This window comes from Erpetoichthys calabaricus, chromosome 2 (genome assembly GCF_900747795.2).
Source record: "Erpetoichthys calabaricus chromosome 2, fErpCal1.3, whole genome shotgun sequence".
Taxonomy (NCBI): domain Eukaryota; kingdom Metazoa; phylum Chordata; class Cladistia; order Polypteriformes; family Polypteridae; genus Erpetoichthys; species Erpetoichthys calabaricus.
The window spans coordinates 179,954,852-179,980,644 of NC_041395.2; the positions used below are offsets into that span (position 1 = coordinate 179,954,852).

General features: G+C 38.5%; 1 protein-coding gene and 1 long non-coding RNA gene across 5 annotated transcripts in view; both read left to right on the forward strand.

The window, feature by feature from the left end:
- Window positions 1-20,044, forward strand: part of polr3c (polymerase (RNA) III (DNA directed) polypeptide C) — a 96,739-nt gene extending 76,695 nt beyond the window's left edge. For all 4 annotated transcript variants that reach the window (XM_028794854.2, XM_028794853.2, XM_051923651.1 and 1 more), the window contains exons 14-15: window positions 11,653-11,802; window positions 19,515-20,044. In XM_028794854.2, coding sequence (XP_028650687.1) covers window positions 11,653-11,802; window positions 19,515-19,599 — 235 coding nt within the window. In that variant the 3' untranslated portion in view covers window positions 19,600-20,044. The remainder of the gene's footprint in view (window positions 1-11,652; window positions 11,803-19,514) is intronic.
- Window positions 20,045-21,287: 1,243 nt separating this feature from the next.
- LOC127526826 (uncharacterized) lies at window positions 21,288-23,438 on the forward strand. Its single transcript, XR_007934263.1, has 2 exons — window positions 21,288-23,029; window positions 23,095-23,438. It is a non-coding gene; the product is annotated as an uncharacterized LOC127526826 (long non-coding RNA).
- The last annotated feature ends 2,355 nt before the right edge of the window (window positions 23,439-25,793 follow it).

The following is a 25,793-nucleotide window of genomic DNA, read 5'->3' on the forward strand; positions in this document are numbered from 1 at the left end:
GCGATGAAGTCCAATGAACTCCATAGACCTCTGTGATCAAATTTTGGTAAGGTGTGGACCAGGTATGAAGCCATATCTCAACCTTTGAGTGTTTCCTTAAGCACAGTGGTCTCAATAATTGTGAAAAGAAGAAGTCTGGAACCACCAGAACTCATTGGCTGTCTGGCCAATCTGAATAATCGAACAAGAAGGGCCTTAGTCAAGGAGGTGACCAAGAACCTAATGGTCTCTCTAACAAAGCTTCAGAAGGCCTATGGTGAGCTGGGAGAACCTGTCAGAAAGAGTGAGGATCTCAACAGAGCTTCATTAATCAGGCATTTATGATAGAATGGCTAGATAGAAAAGTATACAATTCCAGTTAAAGAACTTTAAGAGGGTGACCAAGAAAAGTCCTCATGTCTGATGAGACAAAAATTGAACTCTTTGGACAGAATTCAAGGCACTTTGTCATGTGATTACCATGCACCGCTTATCACCTGCCAAATATCATCTCTATGGTGAAGCATAATGGTAACCACATCATGCTATGGGGGTGCTTCTCTGCGGCAGGGACAGGGAAACAATTGAGGAAAAAATGAATGCAGCCAGATACAGAGACATCCTTGAAGAAAACTTACCTAGAGTGCACATAACTTTAAACTAGGTTGATGAAGCACCTGTTGACATGCTAATGACCGGAAACACAGAGCCAAGACAGTGCTGGAATGGCTTTCAGGCAAGCCTCTGACAGTCCTTCAGAAACCCAACCAAAGCCCAGACTTAAACCCCATAGAACATCTGTGGAGAGACCTGAAGATGGCAGTTTATCGATGCTTCCCATTCAGTATAATGGAGCTTGAGAGGATCTGCCAGGAAGAATGGGATAAACAGCCCAAATCCAAGTATTCATGGCTTGTAGAGATTTACCCAAGAAGCTCCAAATGCTCTGAAAGTGCTTCTACAAAGTACAAACTTTTCGGTGTGAAAATAATTTTATGAATGAGACATTACAGGTTTTAATTTTTAATTATTTTGCTCTGTGATTATGGGTTATGGGTCGTAGAGTGATGGGCAAAAATGGAAAACGTATCCAATTAAAATTAATCCACAACACAAAATGTGCATAAAGTGAAGGGGTCTGAATTTCTTTGTTATTGTGAAATATAAAGTTAATGTCATACATAAGGTGAAATTATTGTAAAACTTGTTTCTTTAGCAATATGTGTAGGGGTATTTTGTGAAACATTTGTTCAGACAGCTTGAAATAATACATTTTGTAATGAAGCAAAATATCAGTCATTGCAAAAGACTGTAAATGGTGATTTAAAGAGTAAAAAGTCTGTGTTCATGAGAGGATTCAGCACACCTATCAGATTTGTTTCAACTACTTGAATTTGTGCAGTTTTGCTAAGAAGGCAAGCTGAAAAATTTGCTGTTTAATTGTATAACTGAAGATCCAAGTCTAAGAGCTTTATGCAAGGAGAGGTTCAGTTTTATGAAAACAATATTAACGTGTGTTCAAACAGCTTTGGCAATGATAGAGAAGAGAAGGAGCTAAAAGACTTCTTCTGTAAACTGCAGATTCCAGAGCAGAGCAGTGTGGTACAAAGTGGCAATCAAATTTGTGAACCATAAATGCTTGCTAAATTCATCACATACTATTCACTATTATAACACATTGATTTTATAAGGAAAAATGTTAAGCTGATTGTTAGCAGTAAAAGATGAAATTTAAAGATTTTTTTGTTTGCTCCAAATGTCACTTTGCTAATACTCTATATCAGCGTTTCTCAACCTTTAAGTATTTGTGACCCGAGTTTTCATAGCAGTTTTAATTGCACCCCCCTGTGTTTTTTGCTGCCGATACACCGCTACAAGTTTAAAATTTCCCTATGAATAGCGAAATTACTCCACATATGGCAACATTTGCGCCCCACAGGTTGAGAACCGCTGCTCTTGATGTTAAATTAGATGGCTGTTTTGCAAACACTGACACACGTTTTTTAATTATAAAAAAAATATGCACACAGATTATCTAAGAATTAAGGGAAAAACATGGTACTTACCTCAGTTTGCCTACTGGCTGTTTCACCTACTGACAAAACATACTTTAAAAAGAAATTCTGCAACTGCTTTATGATCTTATAGCTATTTGGTATCAATTCATTTAGTACAATTAAAGTCAAAGCTAAATGATTCACTAAAATCCTGAATATAATATTTGATTAAATATGGTTTGTAATGTTATATTCGGAGATTGATAGTTTTTAAGAAGAGACAGATCTCCTTCTTTAATAGGCAATGTGCTTCATTAACTCCTCAACTCTGACTGGGATCTTCATTTGGGGTTTACCTCATGCTGATAAGGGTGTTGGTTCGGTAAAACTCAGTTTTCCTGTCTCTCTTGTTATCTTTCTCCACCTCCAAGGCTCATTCAGAATGTGATTCCTGGTATACTGATGACAGTAGGATCTTAGATCATACATTTAAGTATTATTCCAGGGGTGGAGTCCATCATCTGGGCTGGTTTCTATACATAGTAGTAGCACATCTTATTTTTTTATGTACCACAAATGTTTTCTTTTCTTGGCTGTAAGTTTCAACAGCACAGACAAATGTTTTGTTATATTATTGCACTCTCAAACCATGTAAAAAATCTTTTTTTTTTTTTTTTAATTGTGCTATAAACAATGGTAGTTTTTTTATTTAAAATGTTGTCTCTACAGTGTGCGAGGATTTAACTCTTTAATTAAAGACAGTTTAATTTTAATTATTTACATGATGCTTGCAGTCTCATTGTATTATTATGTAAAAATGAACACATAGCTTAGTATTTGGCAAACAATATGCATATACAAATTAATGATCTGGCTTTTATTTCAGATTGCTTTTATCTTTTAAATGCATTAGCACAAAAAAAAGAAATTGTTAGTCCGATAAACAGGGACCGGCTCTGCCACTGTGCTAGCGTGTAAAAGAGTTATTTCAACTTCATCACTGAACAACGTGAATAAATTAACAGTAACACTGGCATTTATGACTATATCTATCCTTGCATTTTCTGTTTTTTTTTCCCTGTTAGAGTTTTGTTTTGGCTCAATTAGAATTTATACTTCTTAAAGAGATCGTTTGGCTGCATGACATGCCTAAAATAACATACTATTAATGTCTGTAGTTTCTTCCTGCTACCTAAAGTGCTGTTGGCTTTTACTTTCTTTTTTCAGTTTTCTTTGTAAAGTTCATTTCAGTGAATAAAAGAATAAAAAGGTATTTTTGCACATACTGTACAAGGATTACACAAGTTTAGTCACTTATATTAATTTTATGATTTATAATTTTATATTAATTTGTGATTTGTCAAATAATTAGTGTGAAGGTATGGGCCAAACGTTCATGATTAGTCCACAATATTACAAGTAGCTTTCAGTTTGCATTCTGTAGTCTCAAGATGTCAGATTTTCCGCCTGCAGTTGCTAATCTCATCATTGGACCATGTCAGTTTAAACCACTGAAAAATCACTGACTATGTCACATTTATAGATCACATGTCGACCTTCTAGCTACATCAAGTCTACCCATTTTTCTGAGAGCCAGTAACATGCTGCCTTACAGAGTCGGTGGTCTTCAAAGCGTTAACAGATACAGTGAGTTCAGCCATAGTCTCAGCCTTCTTTTGCCTTTCTCCATTTGTGGTTATTTAAAACATGAGACATTTTGAAATCCAAAACAAGCACATGCTTCATTCTTCATTACTCTTCATTATTGTAGTACATGTGTTGTACTTGTGGAGAAAGTCACAGACTAGTTGGAGTGAGTCGGCAGACGTCACATTACGCGACCAGCTTCACAGGAGTGTACTGCTAAGATTAAATAAATGAAGGCTACAGCTGAAAATTACTGAAAAAGTTGTGTAATGTGATATAGCCTTAAATCATTGCATTTTAAAGTTTCACCTGGAGTGAAACATTCATGTGCCAGCTGCAAACTTTTGAACTATGGGTTTTAGTCAAAGAGGATCTCCAACTGGAATGCAGGGTATTCTCTGTATGTATAATGGGGATTATTAGAACATTATAAAAATTGTGTTGAGAACAGGCCATTCAGCCCAACAAGGTCATCCATTATATTCACCTACTTTATCCAAGTCCCTTCATAATCTGTTTGCCTAAACTGAAAAGACACTTAACACTAGAATTACCAAAGCCTACGAAAAAACTCGTAATCCCAGCCCACCTTAAATCCGTTCGTACCTCTCCATCAGTGTCTTTTGTCTTGTAAATGTGTCAATCAACACAAGCAGCAAGCAGCCTGCTATCACATCACCCCACACATCGCCGCAGCTGAAGTCACAAAGAAACACTGAGCACTGAGAACCTTATCTTGGAGTGAATTGCCTGAAATTGTAGAAGGTAAATAATATATCATCATTTGGAATACATACATTTCATGTGTGTTCTGTGTCTACAACAATCTATGTAAACACATCGTTAAAACAGAAACATTTTTCATGTTTTAGTAATAAATGACAAAATGTAGACATGAACTGTATAATGTGTAAAGCCTGAAGTCTAAATATCAAATACAAATAAACACTTTCACAAAAAGTACAAGTATAATACGACCGCTTCAGTGGTGTAGCAGTAAGAACCGCTAACTTGTAATCAAGAGGTCACCGGTTCAATTCTGGCTGCATCGCAAATTTACAGTTTTAAGTAGTGAGCTGCTCTTATTGTTAATATTATACAATGAAAACATATATTTTATTTGCGTCTGTAACAGCCGGTGTAAATTTATAGTACTTATAAAAGTTAGTGTTTTTTTTTTTCCACTTTTATTCTCTCCGTCATGATCACGATACATACCCCTCCACCACCCACCCCCAAAGCAACCCCAGATCTGAGGCCGTTTATTTTTATTTGAAACTGGGAATAACTGTGGATGCGAGTGGTGTTTTGAGACAATGGAACTGGAAATTCTCACATCTGGAGAGTGTGAAAGAAGCCCGGACACAGACAGACACTGAAAAAGCCAGATGTCCAAAACACACACTTTTAATTTTCTTTTGCACCTACACACATAATATAATGCACAAAGCACCACAACAATACTCACAGTCCTTTCTTCTGCCACCTCTACTCCTCTATCGCAAGCTCTGTCTTCTTCCTCGCGACTCCGGCTCCTTGAATGGAGTGAGGTTGCACCTGGATGTGCTCCAGCTGCACCCCGATGAACCTCCCACAGCACTTCCTGGTGTGGCGGAAGCGTTGCATGGGCACCTGGAAGCACTCCACGTGCACTCGGTTCCTCTTCCGGCAGCACTTCCTGGTGTGACGGAAGTGCAGTCATCAAGGGCTGTGGGATCATCCAGGCGCCCCCTGGCGGTGGCAACAGACCCCAACAGGGTTGAGCTTCTAAGCTCTCCATCCGTGGCCCTCATATAATCCAGGGGGGCTGCCCTCTTGCGCCCAGGGGAAGATATTGCCCCTCTCCCGGTACTTCCGTTCTCCAGGTGTCCCGGTGGGGCAAGGTCTATGGTCATCTGCCACAAGGGATAAAAGCTGACACCCAAACGCTGGTGAATCATGCCTTCTTTGTATCTCATTGTCACTTGAATTTTTTTTATTAAGTTTTATTGAGTGTTCCTGCCCTCACTGAATTAGTATGCACCTTATGGTCCATGATCTCAAAGCCGCATTGACAAAAAAACAGAGACATAGGTATATATGATATTTGGAATAATTCATTTAATGACCTGTATAGTACATTTCGGAAAACATTGCAGCACTGATGCAACATTATTCATATTCATTCACATACCTTCTTGCGTTTGTAATCCGTGACCGCATTTTCTTGCCCAATCTCCATATGTTGGTGCATGGTGGTATTTCTTTTGTACTCCAGGACATGCAGAGGAAAGAATAGTACAGAGAGGTCAGTTCCACGCTAGATGCAATCATCAAATTCAAATGTTAACAGTTCCCACACACTCAAGGATCATCCTTCTTACATTTACGACATGTCTACCTGTCGCAGTGTACACAATTCTCCATGCTGTGGGTCCTATTACATTGAGGGGGCATCTGATACTGACTGAGTTTGCTTACCTGGGGGATGCGGTGGTCTTGGAACAGAAGCTTGTCAATGTTGCATCCTCTTTATCTTTTTCCATCGCCTTTTCTTTTAAGAAGCGATGCCGAAGTTCCCCTAAAGGTGAGCCAAGACGCTTTTCTATTCTGAGTGGACCCCGTGCATGCCTTGCACAGTACATGTGCGTTCATTACCACCAGGTCAAGCATATTATAGCACACAGCAACCGGCCACCTGTGTGTTGCTGTTCAAACTGAGTAAGCTCATGCATTCTGGTCCATGTCAACGCAGCACCGGGGGGAAAAAAAAGAAGGAGACAAATATATGTGACATTGTGAAGAAATCATTTTATGATCTGAATAGTACCAATCAGAAAACATGACACTAATGCAATTTTATTTGAAAACAAACAGCGTTAGCTGTTTTCTTGCCATTATCACTGGAATTGTTCAGGTAGTACATCAGAGGGTCTAGTAACACAGTTTGTTCCAACTCTCCTTTAAGACAGACGGAGGGTTTTAAGTAATCAATAGAAGTTGGGATGCCTGTGGAAATTGTTTGCTTCAGCTTGCAAGGCTTTATTTACTTTATTTGCTGCAAAACATGTGTAGGTTGTAACCTATTAGATGTTCCCGGAAGAAGGCCCATTTGTAATATTCTTATATTTCATTTTTTTTTCAGTTTTTGCTAACCTAAGCTTTAAATTTAAACCTCTGGCAGTTTACTGCTTACCTTTTCGCTGTTTTAGCTCTTTCATAGCATTTCTACTAGAAAAACTGAGGTGTTCTAAAACCTTTGACTGGTAGTGTTTATGTATGCCCTAACCACCTTTGGCCCTCAGTGGTAAATGTTATCTGGTAAGTACTTCTCCCTCTACAATTTCCAAGTCACTAGGTACCTCCTTAGTAGTCCCTTTTACTTGTAGGAGATTTTTGTCTCCTATTCATGTATGAACTTCAATGCAGTGCACGTTCAAAACATTTACTATTTCACTATCTGTGTATTCTAGTTCTTAATACTATTCACCTCCTTCTTGACTGTTTGTTACTGCTGAAATATTGAAATAATCTGTTTAGGTTACGTTAGCCTTTTCTGCAATATTTCACTCTGTCTTTTAGCCTTCCTAATAACCTGTTCTTATATGCCCTACAGTTAGTCATATACACTTTATACAGCTGTTTTTTCCTTTGTAACTCCCTTTATAACTTATTTATCTATCTAGGAGTTTATTTAATTTCTTAGTCTAAATTTTGGGATGAACTTTCTCCTGTATTATACATAAAACCTTTTTAAGCCCGCCCCACATTTCCTCAACTATCTCCACACTTAAAAGGTCATCCCAATTTATCTTACTGATACTTTGCCTCATCTGATAAAAGTTCGCTCTGCTAAAATTAAATCTAATTATAATAAATATGCACTCTGCCAAAACACCACGAACTCTATTAAATTATGGTCACTACACTCTAATAGTTCAGTCACCTTTATCCCTTCAGTTCTTTCCTGATTATTACAGAATACTAAATCTATACTGATTGTTCGTGCTTTAATGTACTGTGTTAAAAACACTTACTTGATACGAATAAAATGTTCTTGTACTTCACTATTTGTAAGACGAACACAGTTAATATTTGGATAATTAAAGTTCCCAATAACTATAATTTCCCAGTCTAAACTTTTAACATTATTAAAAATGTAAATTTAAAATATCTACATTAGGGGGGTCTGTATACCCTCATAATATGTTGTGAAATGTGTTCTCCATCTGATTGAAGAAGGCTTGCATTTAAATTCTGTTAAATATACATGGTGACTCCAACACATTTTCAGTTTTGTTTGTATTTTCTTAATATGTATCCATCATTAAAGCCTTTACATTGGTCACTCCTAGTCCGCACAGGGAAAAGAACTAGCATGCTTTTTAGACATGTGAAAATGGACAGTAATTTTTTTTCTTCCACAAATCAAAGCTCTTCTTTCTTTCTTGGTTTCTGCTAGGGTTGTCACAATACCAAAATTTCAAACTTCAATATGATACTGAGAAAAGTATTCAAATTCAATACCATTTTTGATAACCAATACAAACGTCCTTTAGTGGGACCTATGCTCACAGTCCATCACCATGCAGCTCAGCTGGCATTCGCCAGAGAATACTATAATTGGCATCTCCACCATTTCACAAATGAGAGCAGGTTCACACTGAGCACATGTGACAAATGTGATAGAGTCTAGAGACGCCTTGGTGAATGTTAGTCAGCCTGTAATGTCATCCAGCATGACCTGTTTGGCGGTGGGTCAGTGTTGGTTTGGGGAGGCAATTCCTTGGAGGGTCACATAGACAGTACCGTGACTTTTGTTAGGTACCTGGATAAAATTCTTAGAGCCTCTATCAGACTTTACAGTGCAGTGGGTCCTAGGTACCTACTGGTAAAGGGCAGTGCCTTACCTCATATGGCAAGAGTGTATAGGCAGTTCCTGGATGATAAAGGCATTGATGCCATTGATTGACCTGCATGTTCCCCAGACCTGAATCCAATTGAGATCCTCTGGGATGTTATGTATTGGTGTATCCGACGCAACCAAGTAGCGCCACAGACTATTCAGGAGCTCACTGATGCCCTGTTCCATGTCTGGGAGGAGATCCAGCAGGACACCAAAAGCTGTCTCATCGGGAGTATGCCCAAATATTGTCAAGAGTGCATAAGAAACATAATACTGAGTCACATTATGAATTGCCATGATGAAATTCACGCAAGCTAGATCAGCTTGTGACTTCAGTTTTTGACTTTGATTTTTGGTGTGATGTTGAAACTAGCCTTCATTGTGTTGGCTGATTTTGTTTTCCATTGACTGTTGTTACATCATTTTGTTCTCAATGAATTACACAGAAGTACTTAGTAAAGATTTTCCTCTTGAATATTTCATTCATCAAGATCTATTGTGTGATTTAAGTGTTCCTTTAATTTTTTTGAGAAACGTATAAAGTATGAGCACAATGAGGGGTAGCACCATTGTTTATGCAGTCGAGCACTCCAAATTTACAGTGCCTTACATTGAATAGTAAATATAATAAAATACAATTTTAAAATCGTGTGTAATAAAATAATAGAAAGTAATACAATAAGACACCAGACTTCGTGGAGTGGGTTTAAAAATCAAGGGAGGGATGGAGATCTAGTGCTAAAATGTGTTTTCCCTGAATGAAGAGCACAAAGTACAAATTGACCTGTAAGTGGATGGTGCCCTGGATAATGAACTATCTGTCAGGCAGACCGTAGTTTGTAAGATTCAAAAACTGTGTTTCTGATATTATTGTGAACAACACTGGAGCACCACAAGGATCAGTGCTGTCTCCTTTTCTCTTCACTCTGTATACCTCCAACTATAAATATAACACCAAGACATGTCGCTTGCAGAACGTCTCTGATGGTTGTGCATGTATGGGGTGTATTGATAAGAAGGATGGGACAGAGTATAGGAGTCAGGTGGAGAACTTTGTTTCCTGGGGCAGAGGGAGTTGTCTACATCTTCACATCAGCAAAATCATAGAACTTGTTAATTGAGTTTCGATGCACCAAAAGTGGATGTAGAGGTGGTGTGCTGCTACAAGTACTTGGGGGTCCGCATCAGTGACAGTTGGACTGGTCTCGGAACACAAAGGAACTAAATAAGAAAGGACAGAGCTGATTTTGATAATTAGAGAAATGCACTACAGTCTAGTTAAGGTACGAGGTACACACACTCATGAAAAATAATATTTTAATGAATGTGTTTTGCTAACTGAAATACATTGATTCATTATCATAATGTGAGCTGCCGCATAATGTCTGTATTCTACCAATTAACATGTTATTTGTGTAGTAGCTGTGCTACCTGTCTAAGATGGGTTAAAATCTAAGTAATCGATATTGACCTCAGTGTCAATGTTTGCAGTGCACCATGTAATGCATATGTCTGTGGCACATGCCTCTGTCATGTGTCATTTGGTATGGGGTTCGCAAAAGCAGTGTTAACAACTATGATGTGTCATCTATTGCAATGACAAATGCAGTACATTTTATTACTCAAAATGTCTGTGATACACCCTGTATTGGAACTCTCAGACAGATAAGTAGACATGTATCCTTTTATTAAAGTGGTTGCTTATGCAATGAACACTTGCACAAAGCTTGACTTGATGTCACTTCCCGATAACACTCAAAAAAACATATGTCTTGCCCAAAATAACTGTTGTCTTATTGCTGAATTTTTATAAAGTTTATATATTTCTTAGTCTGCCTTAGTTTGAGTTGGGCACATGTTTTTTAACTGACTGAAAGCTACATTTGGTGGGGTACAAAGTAGTTTGTTTCTTTTTTTGTGTGTTTTATTCATTGTGTATCACCAATGAATTACATGAACTTCATAAAACCTACAGCCTAAATTTTGTTGAGTGAGGCAGGGCTGGCTCTACCAACAGCCACCAACCGCAACAACCCTCTAAGCTGGTCCCTTAAAGCTCCAAGGGTGACAAGACCACAGCAGTCTTTAATCTGTCATCTATATATGAAACACACAAATCTCCAGAGGAACCAATCACCCTACCTCTGTGCACTCCTAATTCCAATAGTATGAACAGTATAACAATTACCTTCACTACTACTGGGTTTGAGTACAGAGCTTTTACTTTTGTCTAGTCTAGCAAAAAAGCTAGAGCCATCACTTGAAGGAGATAGTCCTCAAGTTGTTGTAACTGTAAAGTATGAACAGGAGCGAGTACCGTAATTTTCAAAGCCATGGTTTGAAAGCAAATTGAAAAACAATACTGCAACCCACCCAAAGTATGTTCAAGAAATTGGAGCAACTGTAACATCAGCCATTTTGGTGTCCTATTTAAAGATAAGACCGTGTGTTTTTAAGGAGGCTTACCAGTTGTGATTTCTTTATTGTGTTTCTTGCTTAATGCTACATGATTTGGTGTTCTGTTTAATACAATTGTTTATTTTTATTTATTCCATTTTCAATTTTTTATTTCAACTTAGTACCCGTTTTGTGTAAATTTAAAGATCAAAAAAATACCTGATTCTTTTAGGAAAAGAATCAGGTATTTATTTTTACTGAACTTTAACAAATCCATATAGTTCTTGAGGGTTTATATTTTCCTTTATTTATGACTCATCAGGAAGTGTGTCATGTACGGTTATGATGCTTGTGCACTGAGAATGCCCAGATATTGGCAAAGTAATTGCAGTTTGGCTGATTCTTTTTTTTTGTGTAGTTGAAATCCTTGCTTGGAATCTACCTTAAAAGTCTTATTCAGTACACCTTTATTATATATTTATTTGTGTGTATGTGTGTGCACATGTATACAAATATATTTTAAAAATATATGTATTGGTTTTTAACAAGATACTTAATTCAGAATAAGAGAGCTGCATACAGTATGCATAAGCATATAAAAATAATTTTCCTTGTTATTCTGACCTCTTTGAATTGGGCTGTAGTTACCATCTGTTCTGTCTTGATCACTTGTTTACATCTCTGTATTATGTAATTTTACAATTTTCTTATGTAATTTTTTTTTTTCTTTTATTAAATCATTCATAGACGTCTTTTAGAGAAGTCGCAACGTATTGAAGCCATCATTGCCTCAATGCAGGTAACGGGAGCAGAGGAAACCCAACTGCAAGAGGTAGAAGAGATGATTACAGCTCCAGAGAGACAGCAGCTAGAGACACTCAAGCAAAATGTCAATAAGTGAGTCTAAACATTTGCTATGTACAGAGTGGCACTACACCTCAAATATTATGACAAAAATAGTCATAAAATAGCATATATCGATTTCTTTCATAGTTAAACTTTTTAAACTTGTAAAAAAATTGATAGAGCATGCTTTACTACTTTTTTTATACTAAAACATTTGAAAGACTCCATCTTCTATTGATGTTTATTCTGAATTAAGGGAAGAGAACACCTGCAAACGCTCTGCCTTGAGAGCAGTTGAAGACATTGGAATTATATTTCCATAATATGTCTGATCTTTGTTTTGTGGGTCTTAGAACTGCTGAAACCAAATTACGTATGTGCAGTAGTATTTAGTTGGGGTGTGTGATGTATTGAAAGTCCACATCTTCATTTCATAACATCACCAAAACTTTACTGCCTGGGAGAGATGGTTGTGAATTACAAATAATTAGCTGCTCTACCCTTGTTCCATGGAAAGCTTGGTAAAATAGTATTTTCCTCTCCATCCACAGTAAAACTTCAGAAAACACGTTTGATGTAGCCATTTGCCTGCATTGGGATTTGTGCCCATTAGTAGAAAAATCCTGGAAGGGCTGGTAACATTGCTGGCTACAGGATGTACTGCAAAACAATAGTGACCAGTAAATAATTTGCCTTTTACACAGATAGATAGATAGATAGATAGATAGATAGATAGATAGATAGATAGATAGATAGATAGATAGATAGATAGATAGATAGATACATACATACATACATACATACATACATACATACATACATACATACATACATACATACATACATAGATACTTTATTAATCTACATACATACATACATACATACATACTTTATTAATCCCAATGGGAAATTCACATTCTTCAGCAGCAGCATACTGATACAATAAATAATATTAAATTAAAGAATGATAATAATGCGGTGAAAAAAACAGACAATAACTATGTATAATGTTAAATATTAACGTTTACCCCCCCGGGTGGAATTAAAGAGTCGCATAGTTTGGGGGAGGAACGATCTCCTCAATCTGTCTGTGGAGCAGGACAGTGACAGCAGTCTGTCGCTGAAGCTGCTCTTCTGTCTGGAGATGATACTATTTAGTGGATGCAGTGGATTCTCCATAATTGATAGGAGCCTGCTGAGCGCCCTTTGCTCTGCCACAGATATTAAACTGTCCAGCTCCATGCCAACAATAGAGCCTGCCTTCCTCACCAGTTTGTCCAGGCGTGAGGCGTCTTTCCTCTTAATGCTGCCTCCCCAGCACACCACTGCGTAGAAGAGGGCGCTCGCCACAACTGTTTGATAGAACATCTGCAGCATCTTATTGCAGATGTTGAAGGAAGCCAGCCTTCTAAGGAAGTATAACCGGCTCTGTCCTTTCTTGCACAGAGCATCAGTATTGGCAGTCCAGTCTAATTTATCATCCAGCTGCACTCCCAGATATTTATAGGTCTGCACCATCTGCACACAGTCACCTTTGATGATCACTGGGTCTATGAGGGGTCTGGGCCTCCTAAAATCCACCACCAGCTCCTTGGTTTTGCTGGTGTTCAGGTGTAGGTGGTTTGAGTCGCACCATTTAACAAAGTCATTGATTAGGTCCCTATACTCCTTCTCCAGCCCATTCCTGATACAGCCCACGATAGCAGTGTCATCAGCGAACTTTTGCACATGGCAGGACTCCGAGTTGTATTGGAAGTCCGATGTATATAGGCTGAACAGGACCGGAGAAAGTACAATCCCCTGTGGCGCTCCTGTGTTGCTGACCACAATGTCAGACGTGCAGTTCCCAAGACGCACATACTGAGGTCTGTCTTTAAGATAGTCCACGATCCATGCCACTAGCTTTGAATCTAATCCCATCTCTGTCAGCTTGTCCCTAAGGAGCAGAGGTTGGATTGTGTTGAAGGCGCTAGAGAAGTCTAGAAACATAATTCTTACAGCACCACTGCCTCTGTCCAAGTGAGAGAGGGATCGGTGTAGCATATAGATGATGGCATCCTCCGCTCCCACCTTCTCCTGATATGCAAACTGCAGAGGGTCAAGGGCGTGTTGAACCTGTGGCCTAACGTGGTGAAGCAGCAGCCTCTCCATGGTCTTCATCACATGTGATGTCAGAGCAACAGGCCGAAAGTCATTCAGCTCACTAGGACGTGATACCTTTGGGACTGGGGTGATACAAGATGTTTTCCAAAGCCTCGGGACTCTCCCCTGTTCCAGGCTCAGGTTGAAGATGCGCTGTAGAGGACCCTCCAGCTCCGATGCACAGACCTTCAGCAGTCGTGGCGATACTCCATCTGGACCCGCTGCTTTGCTGGCACGAAGTCTCCTCAGCTCTCTTCTCACTTGCGCTGTTGTAATTATGGGTGGGGATGTCTTTCCTATGCTGGTAATGTATCTAGCATTCACACTATACATAACATATTTTATGCACATTACTATGAAATATTTTCTTGTAAAGACTAGTGGCAATAGTATAGTTTCAAAAATAGACAAAAAAGACAGTGAATGCAACATCATGCGTTGAATGTAGTATATGTACCGTTATGTATGTGTTTGCATGTACACACCCATAAAAGGAACAGTCATATTGTGTCCATATGAATGGCTGCTGATGAGTAACCTTCTGAGCTGTGGATACATTTTTTTTTTCTGAATCTACTGCCCAGAGTGCTAATGGCTCTGTTTGCCAGAAAGGAGGAATGAGAAAAGTGACTGTGCTGGAAGACTAAGGTTTTGGCATGTGGTATATGTCCTGATCAGAAGGAAGCTATATGCCAGTGGAATTCTTTTACAACTTCACCTCTCTGTGCGGTCTTAATCTGAGTAGGTGGCAGTGATCTCCTAGAATGTTATACAGCCAGGGCGAATAGATGGTGAACATAAATAGAGACATTCAGGCTTTCCTCAGACATCTAATGAAATAAAATCATTGGTGAGCCTTAAGGGAACCACATTTCCTCTCTGCTGCATATGCAGACAGTGCATTAATGTCTATTAAGGCAAATACAACCATAGTATTTTTAAAGTGAGTCCTTGCATTTAGTGTTTGTTTTTTCAGCATAATATGCAGGAACTTTTACTAATTTCAAGGAATTTCTACTATTAACTAAAGAGTGTCCCAAAGGTCTGGAATCAAAAGGCAAAAATAAAACTGACATCTACTGTATATATTCTTGCTTACCAGCAAAATTCTGCAGCAGTCTCTCTCTGACTCTGGTTACCTACAAGAATTATCTAATCTCATTCTTCCAATCACATTTTAGTACTGCAAAGCTAAAAATAGTTTTATTCCTTAGGGGATATCCATGGGATGTATGAAATGTATGTACAGTATAACTGATTAGATGAATGGTATGTGATGCGATTCTTCTAAAATCATATATATATATAATACCTCTCTATTATAAAAAAAAAATCTTGGAAGGAAAACTAGGTAGACAAGACCTGATCTTCTCGAAAGACAATTTGATGTCATGTGAGAGACACTTTAACGTCACATGAGACAAGGCAGTGAGACAACATTTAAATAAGTTCATGGACATCTAACCTAGCAGTTGTTGGAATGCTTTTGGCAAACACGCTTCATGTGCTCCCAGCTCTTAAAACAATGACAAGTGACAAGCAGAACACGCACCTCGCCAACATTAGCAACCCAGCAGATGATCCAACCGCTTCTTGTTGGCATGCGTTCAGCCAAACCCCATCTAATCCCCCCCCCCCCCCCCCCCCCAACACACACACACACCCCATAACAACGTGAGCGGCAGAGACGTGAAGTGGCAAAAGGACAGCTGCCGTACAGGCTGTTAAATGATCGATGCCCAACGTGACAAGCAGAATACACAGCTCGACAGCAGCAACAAGCCAATAGATGATCCAACCACTTTTCCTTAGCATGTGTTCAGCAACCCCCACCCCCCTTTACACTGCGAACACCGTTATATGTCCTGCGAGAAAGAGATTTATCCACGCCTGGGGCCGGAGATAAAGGATAAGTATTGTTTTTACAAAAGTTTAAAAGTAATAAGTGAAAATAATGCATATGTAACAATTCCCATGAAAATAACAATCTCTTTAAATTATATATCTGGTAAACCAAACCTGGGGCTGGGCGAGCGAAGTGTGCAGGTGGCAGAGCCCCCTAATATATGTATGCGTATATATATCTATATATAATCTTCATTTGGATCTTGATCTTTGTTTGTCCGCGAATGAATTAGAAGAAGCACTAGATGGCAGTAGAGAGACAGCTAAAACATAGGCATTGCATTAAGAATAATAGTACTCCAGTCACACCTCAAAACACAGACATTCAAACTAAACAAATTGTTGTGCTTTAAATTAACTAATCTTTATATATAATCTTCATTTGGATCTTGATCTATGTTTGTCCGCGAATTCCACGCATGTGTAGACCACCTTCCAGTTTAGTACGTTGTTATTACTCACGGATGTCAACAATGTGCCAGAATAACGAAAGGGGTGGTGAACAGTGTTACGCTGGTTAGCTCCTGAGGCCTGGTTAGAGAATGAGATTGCCGAAGATAAAAGGTACATGCCTACGTAACATATGAATGAAAGAAAGACAGTGGGTAAAATGAATGACAATGTAACAGCACGTTCCGGAAATGATTATTGTTACGTTGTAGCCGGCGAGTGCTGCGCGTCTCACAGTTGTACCGTGGCTTGCTCACATGTCAGTGAAGTGATCCCTATTTATGCTTTAAAGAGCCTGGATACCTATGTGTCCCCCTTTTATAACCATTGCTCCGTGTATATTGCCTTACTCTTTGGATTGCCACAAAGCAACCTGCGAGATTGGAAAAAGGTTGAGAAGAGATTGTGAGAGGAAACAACAGCGTCGTGAAAACGAGACGGACTGTGAACAGAGAGAAGCAGAATTGCTCCTACACCACCACATAATTACTATTCGGACAGTGATTCCGAGTAGGCCGTTCCTATCGAATCAGTGTCCAAGGGTTTTCTTTTGTAATTTTGTTTCACTTATAAAAAATCATAATGCTGTGCGACGAAGGGCCCAGTTCACGAATGGCAGCCACGTTTAAACAGGGAGCCCTTCACAAGCAACTTTAACAAGCGCAACGTAGTTGGGCGCACATGGCTAATATATATATTTATATATATATATATATATATACTGGGAGGACCGGGAGAGCAAGCATGGCCAGAGCATTACCTCCCCCAGGACACTAAATGGCAGCCCCCTGGATTGCAGCGGTGCCTTGTACTCTTGCAGGACTTCATGAAAGTTGGAGTTTGGTGCAGCCCTATTGGGATCCGCGGTTGCCGCCAGGGGGTGCTGCAGCAGGATCTGCTCACCCAGAAGTGCTGCCATAAACTAGGTCATCAAGCACCTGGAGAACTTCCAAGTGCCAGTATAAAAGGCAACATTTCCTTAATTTTTCAGAAGACACAAACAAGACAAAGTTAATGAATAAATGTTATTAAATATTTTGATTAAAACTGAGGGAGTTATCTGCAGTTCCATAGAGATTCCTAACAGCTGCCAGTGGTTAGAGTTGTTTTTTTTTAAAGCAGAAAAATCTCTAGATCTGTCAAGAGAGAAGCAGAAGGTAAGTGTGATCAGGCTTTAATTTATGGTGGTGAGTGTACATTCGTAAAAGGATGGTGCGGAGGCAAGTAGGTATATGCTAACTACTGTGCTGTGTGACTCAGAAACCACAGACAGAATAGATAGATAGATAGATAGATATAGAATAGTGTCTTTGTTAATTTTTTGATTTGATATACTTTATTAATTTCCATGGGACAATTACCTTTTTTTTCCTGACCTTTTTGGGTCAGAGTTCAGGGTCAATCATTGTTCAGTGCCCGTGGAGCAATGTTCAGGTTAAAGGGCCATGCTGAAGGGCCCAATGGATTAGGATCCCTTCTCGCAGTTACGTGATTTGAACCGGCATCCTTCCTGATACCAGTGTAGAGCCTTAGCCACAGAGCCACCACTCTGTTCAATGAAAACATGAAAATTGCAAAGTTATTGAGAAAAAGGTAAATAAAAAATAAGGGAAGAGCCAAGAACATTTCTGATGATGATAGTTATCTCTCAAGTATTCCCCAGTATTGTTGATAGAAATCTTACAAAAGAGCCTGAATGATAATTCTCAGTATTAGTAAAACTGAAATAATGTATTTAGAGAATGAGGATGAAATTAAATGTCTGTAGATCTGCCCGAAAGGAACTTGCTTATAGCATGGAGTTGAAAAGAGATGTATAGAAATATTAATGTTAATGAAATTTGTGGAAATGGAGTCCAGTATATAGGTGGTAGGTTGCTAATTGTGGAGGAGATAAAAACGTAATGAATTTGTTACCTGCTTTGAAATTAAAAACATGTAGTTTAAAGCTGTATTGAACTGTCAGATCTTCATTGGTCTTCAGTATGTATGTAATAGGGAATCCATTCCCGGACGGGTTTATCCATTCCTGGGAATTCAGGAATCCCACATGTCATTCCCGGTAATGACTCGGTACACTGGCATCTTACATGTGAACGGTTTTAGAATGAGCAACACTTATTTTTAATAAAAGTACTGAAATATATGGACACCAATAAAAGACTAACCTTAACTTCAAGCAGTTCATGCTGTCATATAAGTACATGTATCTAGTTAGTTACGGTAATAAGAGTGTAGAAAGCACAACTTGTCGAGCGTGCGGTCTTCCAGGTGAGAGCGCTCCTTCGTGCAGAGTACGCTAGCCGCCGAGAAAGCACGCTCTGTCGCCACTGAAGTAGGCGGCACAGTCATCAGATACTGATTCACTTGTTCTAAACAACGCCCGCGCTTGCCATTGCTCTGAAACACCGCCATTTCAGTTTTTACTGATGCATCCAGTTTCTTGTCATTATTCTGTGATGGCAAGTTTCTTGGCACAGATAATGCGGATGCAACAGACTGACGCATTGCAATTTCAAGTTGCTGTTCAAAGCTGTCAACAGCACAGATGTCAATGAACTCTGCCCCGTTCTGGCATTCGTGAGCTGCAAAGTGCAGACACCTCCCAGTGTGCTCAGTCTTAGTGGGAGCTGGGAGACTGACTGCTGCTGGTCTGTTGTTGACTGAATTAATGAGCAACACACTATACCGTAGGCCAAAAAAAAGTGCCACTTAATTATTTTCAACAATAACTCTGTTATTTCTTGATCGATTTTTACACTTTTACACGCTATATATGCGAGCTCGGCCGTTCCCGTTCAGCCGGGAACTCCAGCAGTTTTATTCCTGGAAATGTGGGAATGGGAAATGTCCGGGAATAGATTCCCTAGAATGTAAGTCTGTAGTTGATTTTCGCTAATCGAAGCTTACTGTATACAGTATATAAGAATTTAAAATTAACGATGTGCATATTTTCTAAAAATATATTTTGCAAATATTATTGCATGATATGTTAAATTAATTGGAATAAGGGTATAAAATACTTGCAGAATGCAAAATTTCCTTAATAAAAATTTTCATTTTTTTTTATTTTTTAAGAAATATTCTTTGCGTCATATCTGAATTATTTTTGTTTTACTTTGTCTTGTATTGTGTTTTGTTGTAGGAGTAAACATTTAAGTAGCAACAGCTTATTTCACATGTAATGCCTTTTACTTATTCTAATGGTTTAGCTTTTACAAAGTGCAAGCTAACTGACATGTTGGTTTTGTTTTTCTGTAAAACAGGTTGGATGCCAGTGAAAATCAAGTTGATGACACTATTTTCCTGCTAGAATCCTATATCAACTCAGTCCAGTCCACAGGTCACTGAGGTTACTATAGTAAGACCACCTTTGCAGGAGTGAGATTACCCTTTTGCAATGAGAGTGGACATGGTACATGGCCCAAAAGTTTTCCATTACTGGATATGCCTGATTTTATTATTGCTGTACACAGAAACATGTTTTTGGATTGGCAGCATGTGCTCCTGGTTATTTTTGTGGACTTTTTTTTTTTTCTTGCTCGCAGCCATTTTTTGAGTCCTTAATTGTTGCACATTTTAAATTGTGTTGCATCATGACTGTTGTGATTTTTGGTTTCAGAAAAAAATTTTCTTTCCTGCAATGATGACTGTTTTTTTTTTCCCACAATCTTCTATAATGCTAATGACAATTTAGACGCTGAAATACTCAAAAAAGCACCATAGGTGTCCATATGTCTACAAACCTGTTGACTTTAACTACATTAAAAATCATTAATTTAAGTTATTGATTATACTTTTTGGGTCCACTTGTAAAGTTTACTATATTTTTGTTCTTCAGGAAGCAAATGGAAAATTTGTTTTCCAAGTTGGGACATTTCATATAGTATATGTGTTAAGTAACACAGGGGTTCTTACTCTCATTCCACTTTATTTTCCGAAGTCTTTGTCAAATTCATATCTTAGATGCAATTTCCTGTATTTCACTCACCTCATTTTTATTCTCCATCTCCAAATAGACAAATACATCACTGTTTAAAACTACATTTTATAGGAATGCATCTTTAATGGGAATAGTAGTACAGTTTAAAATACATGTTTATTTGCTCATGCAAAAGTGTTTTTTTTTTTAAAGATTTATTTTAAAAATGAAGAAAAGCAAAAATGCATTCCTAAGTGTAAAATAACTGCCATATAAACTCCTTAACAAAAAATTAAGAGGTGCCCTTTGAGTATTTTTGAGTTGACCTGATAAAAGGGGTGGGATTTTACCTTTTTAGTTATTTGTATTATACTTTAGTTCATTGTAACCAGAAAATACAGTTAGGCCATATACAATTATGATCAATCAAAAGCAACCATTTATATCATAAGCGTACATTTAAAACATGTGAAATTGCAATATGTGTGTTTCATTTATAGTAACAGTTTTACAAAGATATGGGTCTCAAAAGGGAGTAAAAGTAGTAGTTTTGTAATGGACACACTGACATGCAATCCTAGTAGGATAATTCCAATTTTGAGACTGCTGCTTCTTTAGCAGAATATAATAGACTGAACAAACAAGGAACCAAACAGGCAGCATTTGTTCCTATTGTCATTTAAGTTTTATATTTTCAAAATAGCAAATGGGTCTGAATAGGAATATTTAAATGCACAGCTATATAAATGTAATGAATTATTATTATTGTTGAGCTGAGGTCCTTCTGCAGTCTGTGTGTCAGATGGTATCTGGATGTCAGTATTCAGTTAACTTTATGAACTTAATTGCACAACAGTTGTGTTAAGATGGGATGACTTTGCTAGACCAATAGGATTCTGCAAGGACATCAATTAAAAAATTATTAACCACAGTGCTCACCTCATGCCTAATCTGAGTTACTTATGAGTGTCAGAGTTTACTACCAGGTATAAATCAAAGCCCAGTTCTCTGATTCTATTCAAGGATGCTACTTTTACTTTAGCACTAGGTTTATATTGTTCTCCGGTTAGACCCTCTCTTGTTGTTTAGATCTTTCTAGTGAGGAGTACAGTGATCCCTCGCTATATCGCACTTCGCCTTTCGCGGCTTCACTCTATCGCGGATTTTATATGTAAGCATATTTAAATATATATCGCGGATTTTTTGCTGGTTCGCGGATTTCTGCGGACAATGGGTCTTTTAATTTCTGGTACATGCTTCCTCAGTTGGTTTGCCCAGTTGATTTCATACAAGGGACGCTATTGGCAGATGGCTAAGAAGAAACCCAACTTACTTTTCTCTCTCTCTCTCTTGCGCTGACTTTCTCTGATCCTGACGTAGGGGGATTGAGCAGGGGGGCTGTTCGCACACCTAGACGATACGGACGCTCGTCTAAAAATGCTGAAAGATTATCTTCACGTTGCTACCTTCTGTGCAGCTGCTTCCTGAAGCGACATGCTGCATGGTGCTTCGTATACTTAAAAGCTCGAAGGGCACGTATTGATTTTTGCTTGTTTGTTTTTCTCTGTCTCTCTCTCTCTCTCTTTGTCTGCTCCTGACGGAGGGGGTGTGAGCTGCTGCCTTCAACAGCTTTGTGCCACAGTGCTTCGCATACTTAAAAGCCAAACAGCCCTATTGATTTCTTTGCTTTCCTCTGTCTTTATGACATTATCTGCTCCTGACGCGTACTCCTTTGAAGAGGAAGATATGTTTGCATTTTTTTAATTGTGAGACGGAACTGTTATCGCTGTCTTGTCATGGAGCACAGTTTAAACTTTTGAAAAAGAGACAAATGTTTGTTTGCAGTGTTTGAATAACGTTCCTGTCTCTCTACAACCTCCTGTGTTTCTGCGCAAATCTGTGACCCAAGCATGACAATATAAAAATAACCATATAAACATATGGTTTCTACTTCGCGGATTTTCTTATTTCGCGGGTGGCTCTGGAACGCAACCCCCGCGATGGAGGAGGGATTACTGTACTAGCTCTTAGACACAGGTGTGAAGCAGGTGTCTGGAGGAAGCTTTGTGGGGAAAACAACTCTGTTACATATTAGTTAGATGGCCAAAAGCACAGTACTCCACAGCAAGGAATGTTTCTCACTTGAACCCAGAAAAAAAGATAATATCATGGAGAACATACAACTGCACAGTCAATGATTTGTCTCTGATTCAAAGCCAGGACCCTAAAGCTGTGAGGCAGCAAAAGCTAACTTCCATATGTCACTTTTGCAGCACTGGTATGCTTTAGCTTAATCTGAATTTGATCTCTTTATAGATAAATATCATATTCAGATTGATTTCAGAATGTAAGTTGTTAAGCCACCTGAAAAAGAAAAAAAGTGAATTGAACAAATGTACCATTGTTCTGTGTTTAGTACTCATTGGCAGTCATTTATGTGTAGGATGTGATTGTTGTTGCATCTTTTTAATCCACCTAAAGTTAGATTAATGCTCAATTCTGAGTATGAACATAAATGTTAATTAAAATGTAAAATTTCCTTTTTCATTTTTGTAAACTTTTAATGGAGAGCTTAAAGTAAAAGCTTTGATGCTGAAAACTGGGATTGGACTTCTCATTTCCCAATCATAATGAGAAGACCGCTAGTTTCCAAACCTAGCTCTTTATAACATGTAAATCCTCTGCTTCATGCTTAAGGCTCTGTAGAGTTGAAATGCATGCTATTAAAGTGTTGATATTCATGCCTAAGTAGGTAGGTAGGTCTGGCACCAAAGTATCTGTCCAGATAAAGATTCTGCCAATAAATGAATAGAATCTGATAATGGTACTCTTAGTAGGTCTTGCCACAGATGCCTTCTAGTGCTGTCCCTAGTTGGACATCTGTGTCATTTATAACAGGTGATGAGGTCACCAGTCAATGGAAGGTTTTTGGTCTTGTTGGTCATCTGTCTGGGAAGAGAAGCTACAGTGTAATAGAAATGTAATGAAGAGGGAGAACCTCTTAATGTGTTTGATGCATCTGAGAAATAAACTATCATTAAGGCTTGTATTTTTCCTTTACTTTTTATTGTATATTGCATGCATTTTAGTCTGGTGCCACCAAGGGATAAATATGTTCAACTGTCTCAGGTGAGGCAACAAGTGAGCAATGTCGTTTAAGAAATCACATCAGATTGTTCACTATGCAATATTATTGCATCTGCTAATAATCCAAATTAGGAGTAAAAGTGGGACCAATGCTGTCTTAGAATATTTTTTACAAAAGGAAATTTTGAAAAAATAATGTTATGGAAATCAATGGGCTTCTAGTATTTTAAGATTCTCATATTTGATTATAATTAGTTTATCTGTTCACCAACTACATGTGCTGTAGCCACACTCTTTAAACATCTAGAGAGATTTCACATTGGAAATGATGGAAATGTGTCCAGAAATACATTTAGTTATTGAATATTCAGTGTCAAAACAACTGATTCTTAAAAATGAGTGGCAAGAGGAAAGAGTATATGGATAAAAACAGCACAGCATGAGAAGGGAGAGCAGCAAAAATGTTCTGCCCAGATTTTGTTGTTCATTTATGGCTGTTTGTGTTTTATAGGTTTGCTGGATTCTTGATTGTCCTCAGTCCACTGAATGGGTTTGATCACACTTTTTAGGTTTCATTATTGACATTTCAAACCGTGCACAAACCTGTCAGTCCTTTGCAATATTTTGTACCGGCATTGTGTGAAAGCACTTGTTTTCATTGCCAATTAAGATTGAAACCTTCATTTAAATGAACTGTACTAAAGGATTTTTCCTCCAGAAGAATCAAACTGCATAACTTCTTGAAATGTCCAGGCTATGCTCTATCTTCTGTATGCTTAGCTCATGAGTTTTACCCATATTACACTTGGCAGGCCTACTGTGTGAGCATTGTAAGTCTGCCTCTAAACTTTAAAGGGACTTTCACGTCTCCTGTAATCAAGTGACTTTACAAAACAAAGAGAATGTGTAAAGCAAAAGAATCTGAAATTTCATGGTGCTGGTTTGTATCTTGTGTAGTCTGTCCAGTGTGAAACCTGTTCTTTTTTTCCTATTGCTTGTCCTTCATTTTCTTATGAAGCGTTTGTTATGTGTGTTTGTTCATTAGGTCTTCACTCCTATTTACATAAATATTTACCATGAATATAAAAGTTAAACATTTCCTCCTTGGTATCCTGTACTCTATGTCAAGAGTGGCCATTACTCTTCCACTATTGAACAACTAAAGGTAATTTAGATAGATAGATAGATAGATAGATAGATAGATAGATATAAAATATAACACAAGTAAACACAAAATGCAGTTTGTAAATGGTGGTTTTTATTATTTAGGGAGAAAAAAAAATCCAAACCTACATGGCCCTGTGTGAAAAAGTAATTGCCCCCTGAACCTAATAACTGGTTGGGCCACCCTTAGCAGCAATAACTGCAATCAAGCGTTTGCGATAACTTGCAATGAGTCTTTTACAGCGCTCTGGAGGAATTTTGGCCCACTCATCTTTGCAAAATTGTTGTAATTCAGCTTTATTTGAGGGTTTTCTAGCATGAACCGCCTTTTTAAGGTCATGCCATAGCATCTCAATTGGATTCAGGTCAGGACTTTGACTAGGCCACTCCAAAGTCTTCATTTTGTTTTTCTTCAGCCATTCAGAGGTGGATTTGCTGGTGTGTTTTGGGTCATTGTCCTGTTGCAGCACCCAAGATCGCTTCAGCTTGAGTTGACGAACAGATGGCCGGACATTCTCCTTCAGGATTTTTTGGTAGACAGTAGAATTCATGGTTCCATCTATCACAGCAAGCCTTCCAGGTCCTGAAGCAGCAAAACAACCCCAGACCATCACACTACCACCACCATATTTTACTGTTGGTATGATGTTCTTTTTCTGAAATGCTGTGTTCCTTTTACGCCAGATGTAACGGGACATTTGCCTTCCAAAAAGTTCAACTTTTGTCTCATCAGTCCACAAGGTATTTTCCCAAAAGTCTTGGCAATCATTGAGATGTTTCTTAGCAAAATTGAGACAAGCCCTAATGTTCTTTTTGCTTAACAGTGGTTTGCGTCTTGGAAATCTGCCATGCAGGCTGTTTTTGCCCAGTCTCTTTCTAATGGTGCAGTCGTGATCACTGACCTTAATTAAGGCAAGTGAGGCCTGCAGTTCTTTAGACGTTGTCCTGGGGTCTTTTGTGACCTCTCGGATGAGTCGTCTCTGCGCTCTTGGGGTAATTTTGGTCGGCCGGACACTCCTGGGAAGGTTCACCACTGTTCCATGTTTTTGCCATTTGTGGATAATGGCTCTCACTGTGGTTCGCTGGAGTCCCAAAGCTTTAGAAATGGCTTTATAACCTTTACCAGACTGATAGATCTCAATTACTTCTGTTCTCATTTGTTCCTGAATTTCTTTGGATCTTGGCATGATGTCTAGCTTTTGAGGTGCTTTTGGTCTACTTCTCTGTGTCAGGCAGCTCCTATTTAAGTGATTTCTTGATTGAAACAGGTGTGGCAGTAATCAGGCCTGGGGGTGGCTACGGAAATTGAACTCAGGTGTGATACACCACAGTTAGGTTATTTTTTAACAAGGGGGCAATTACTTTTTCACAC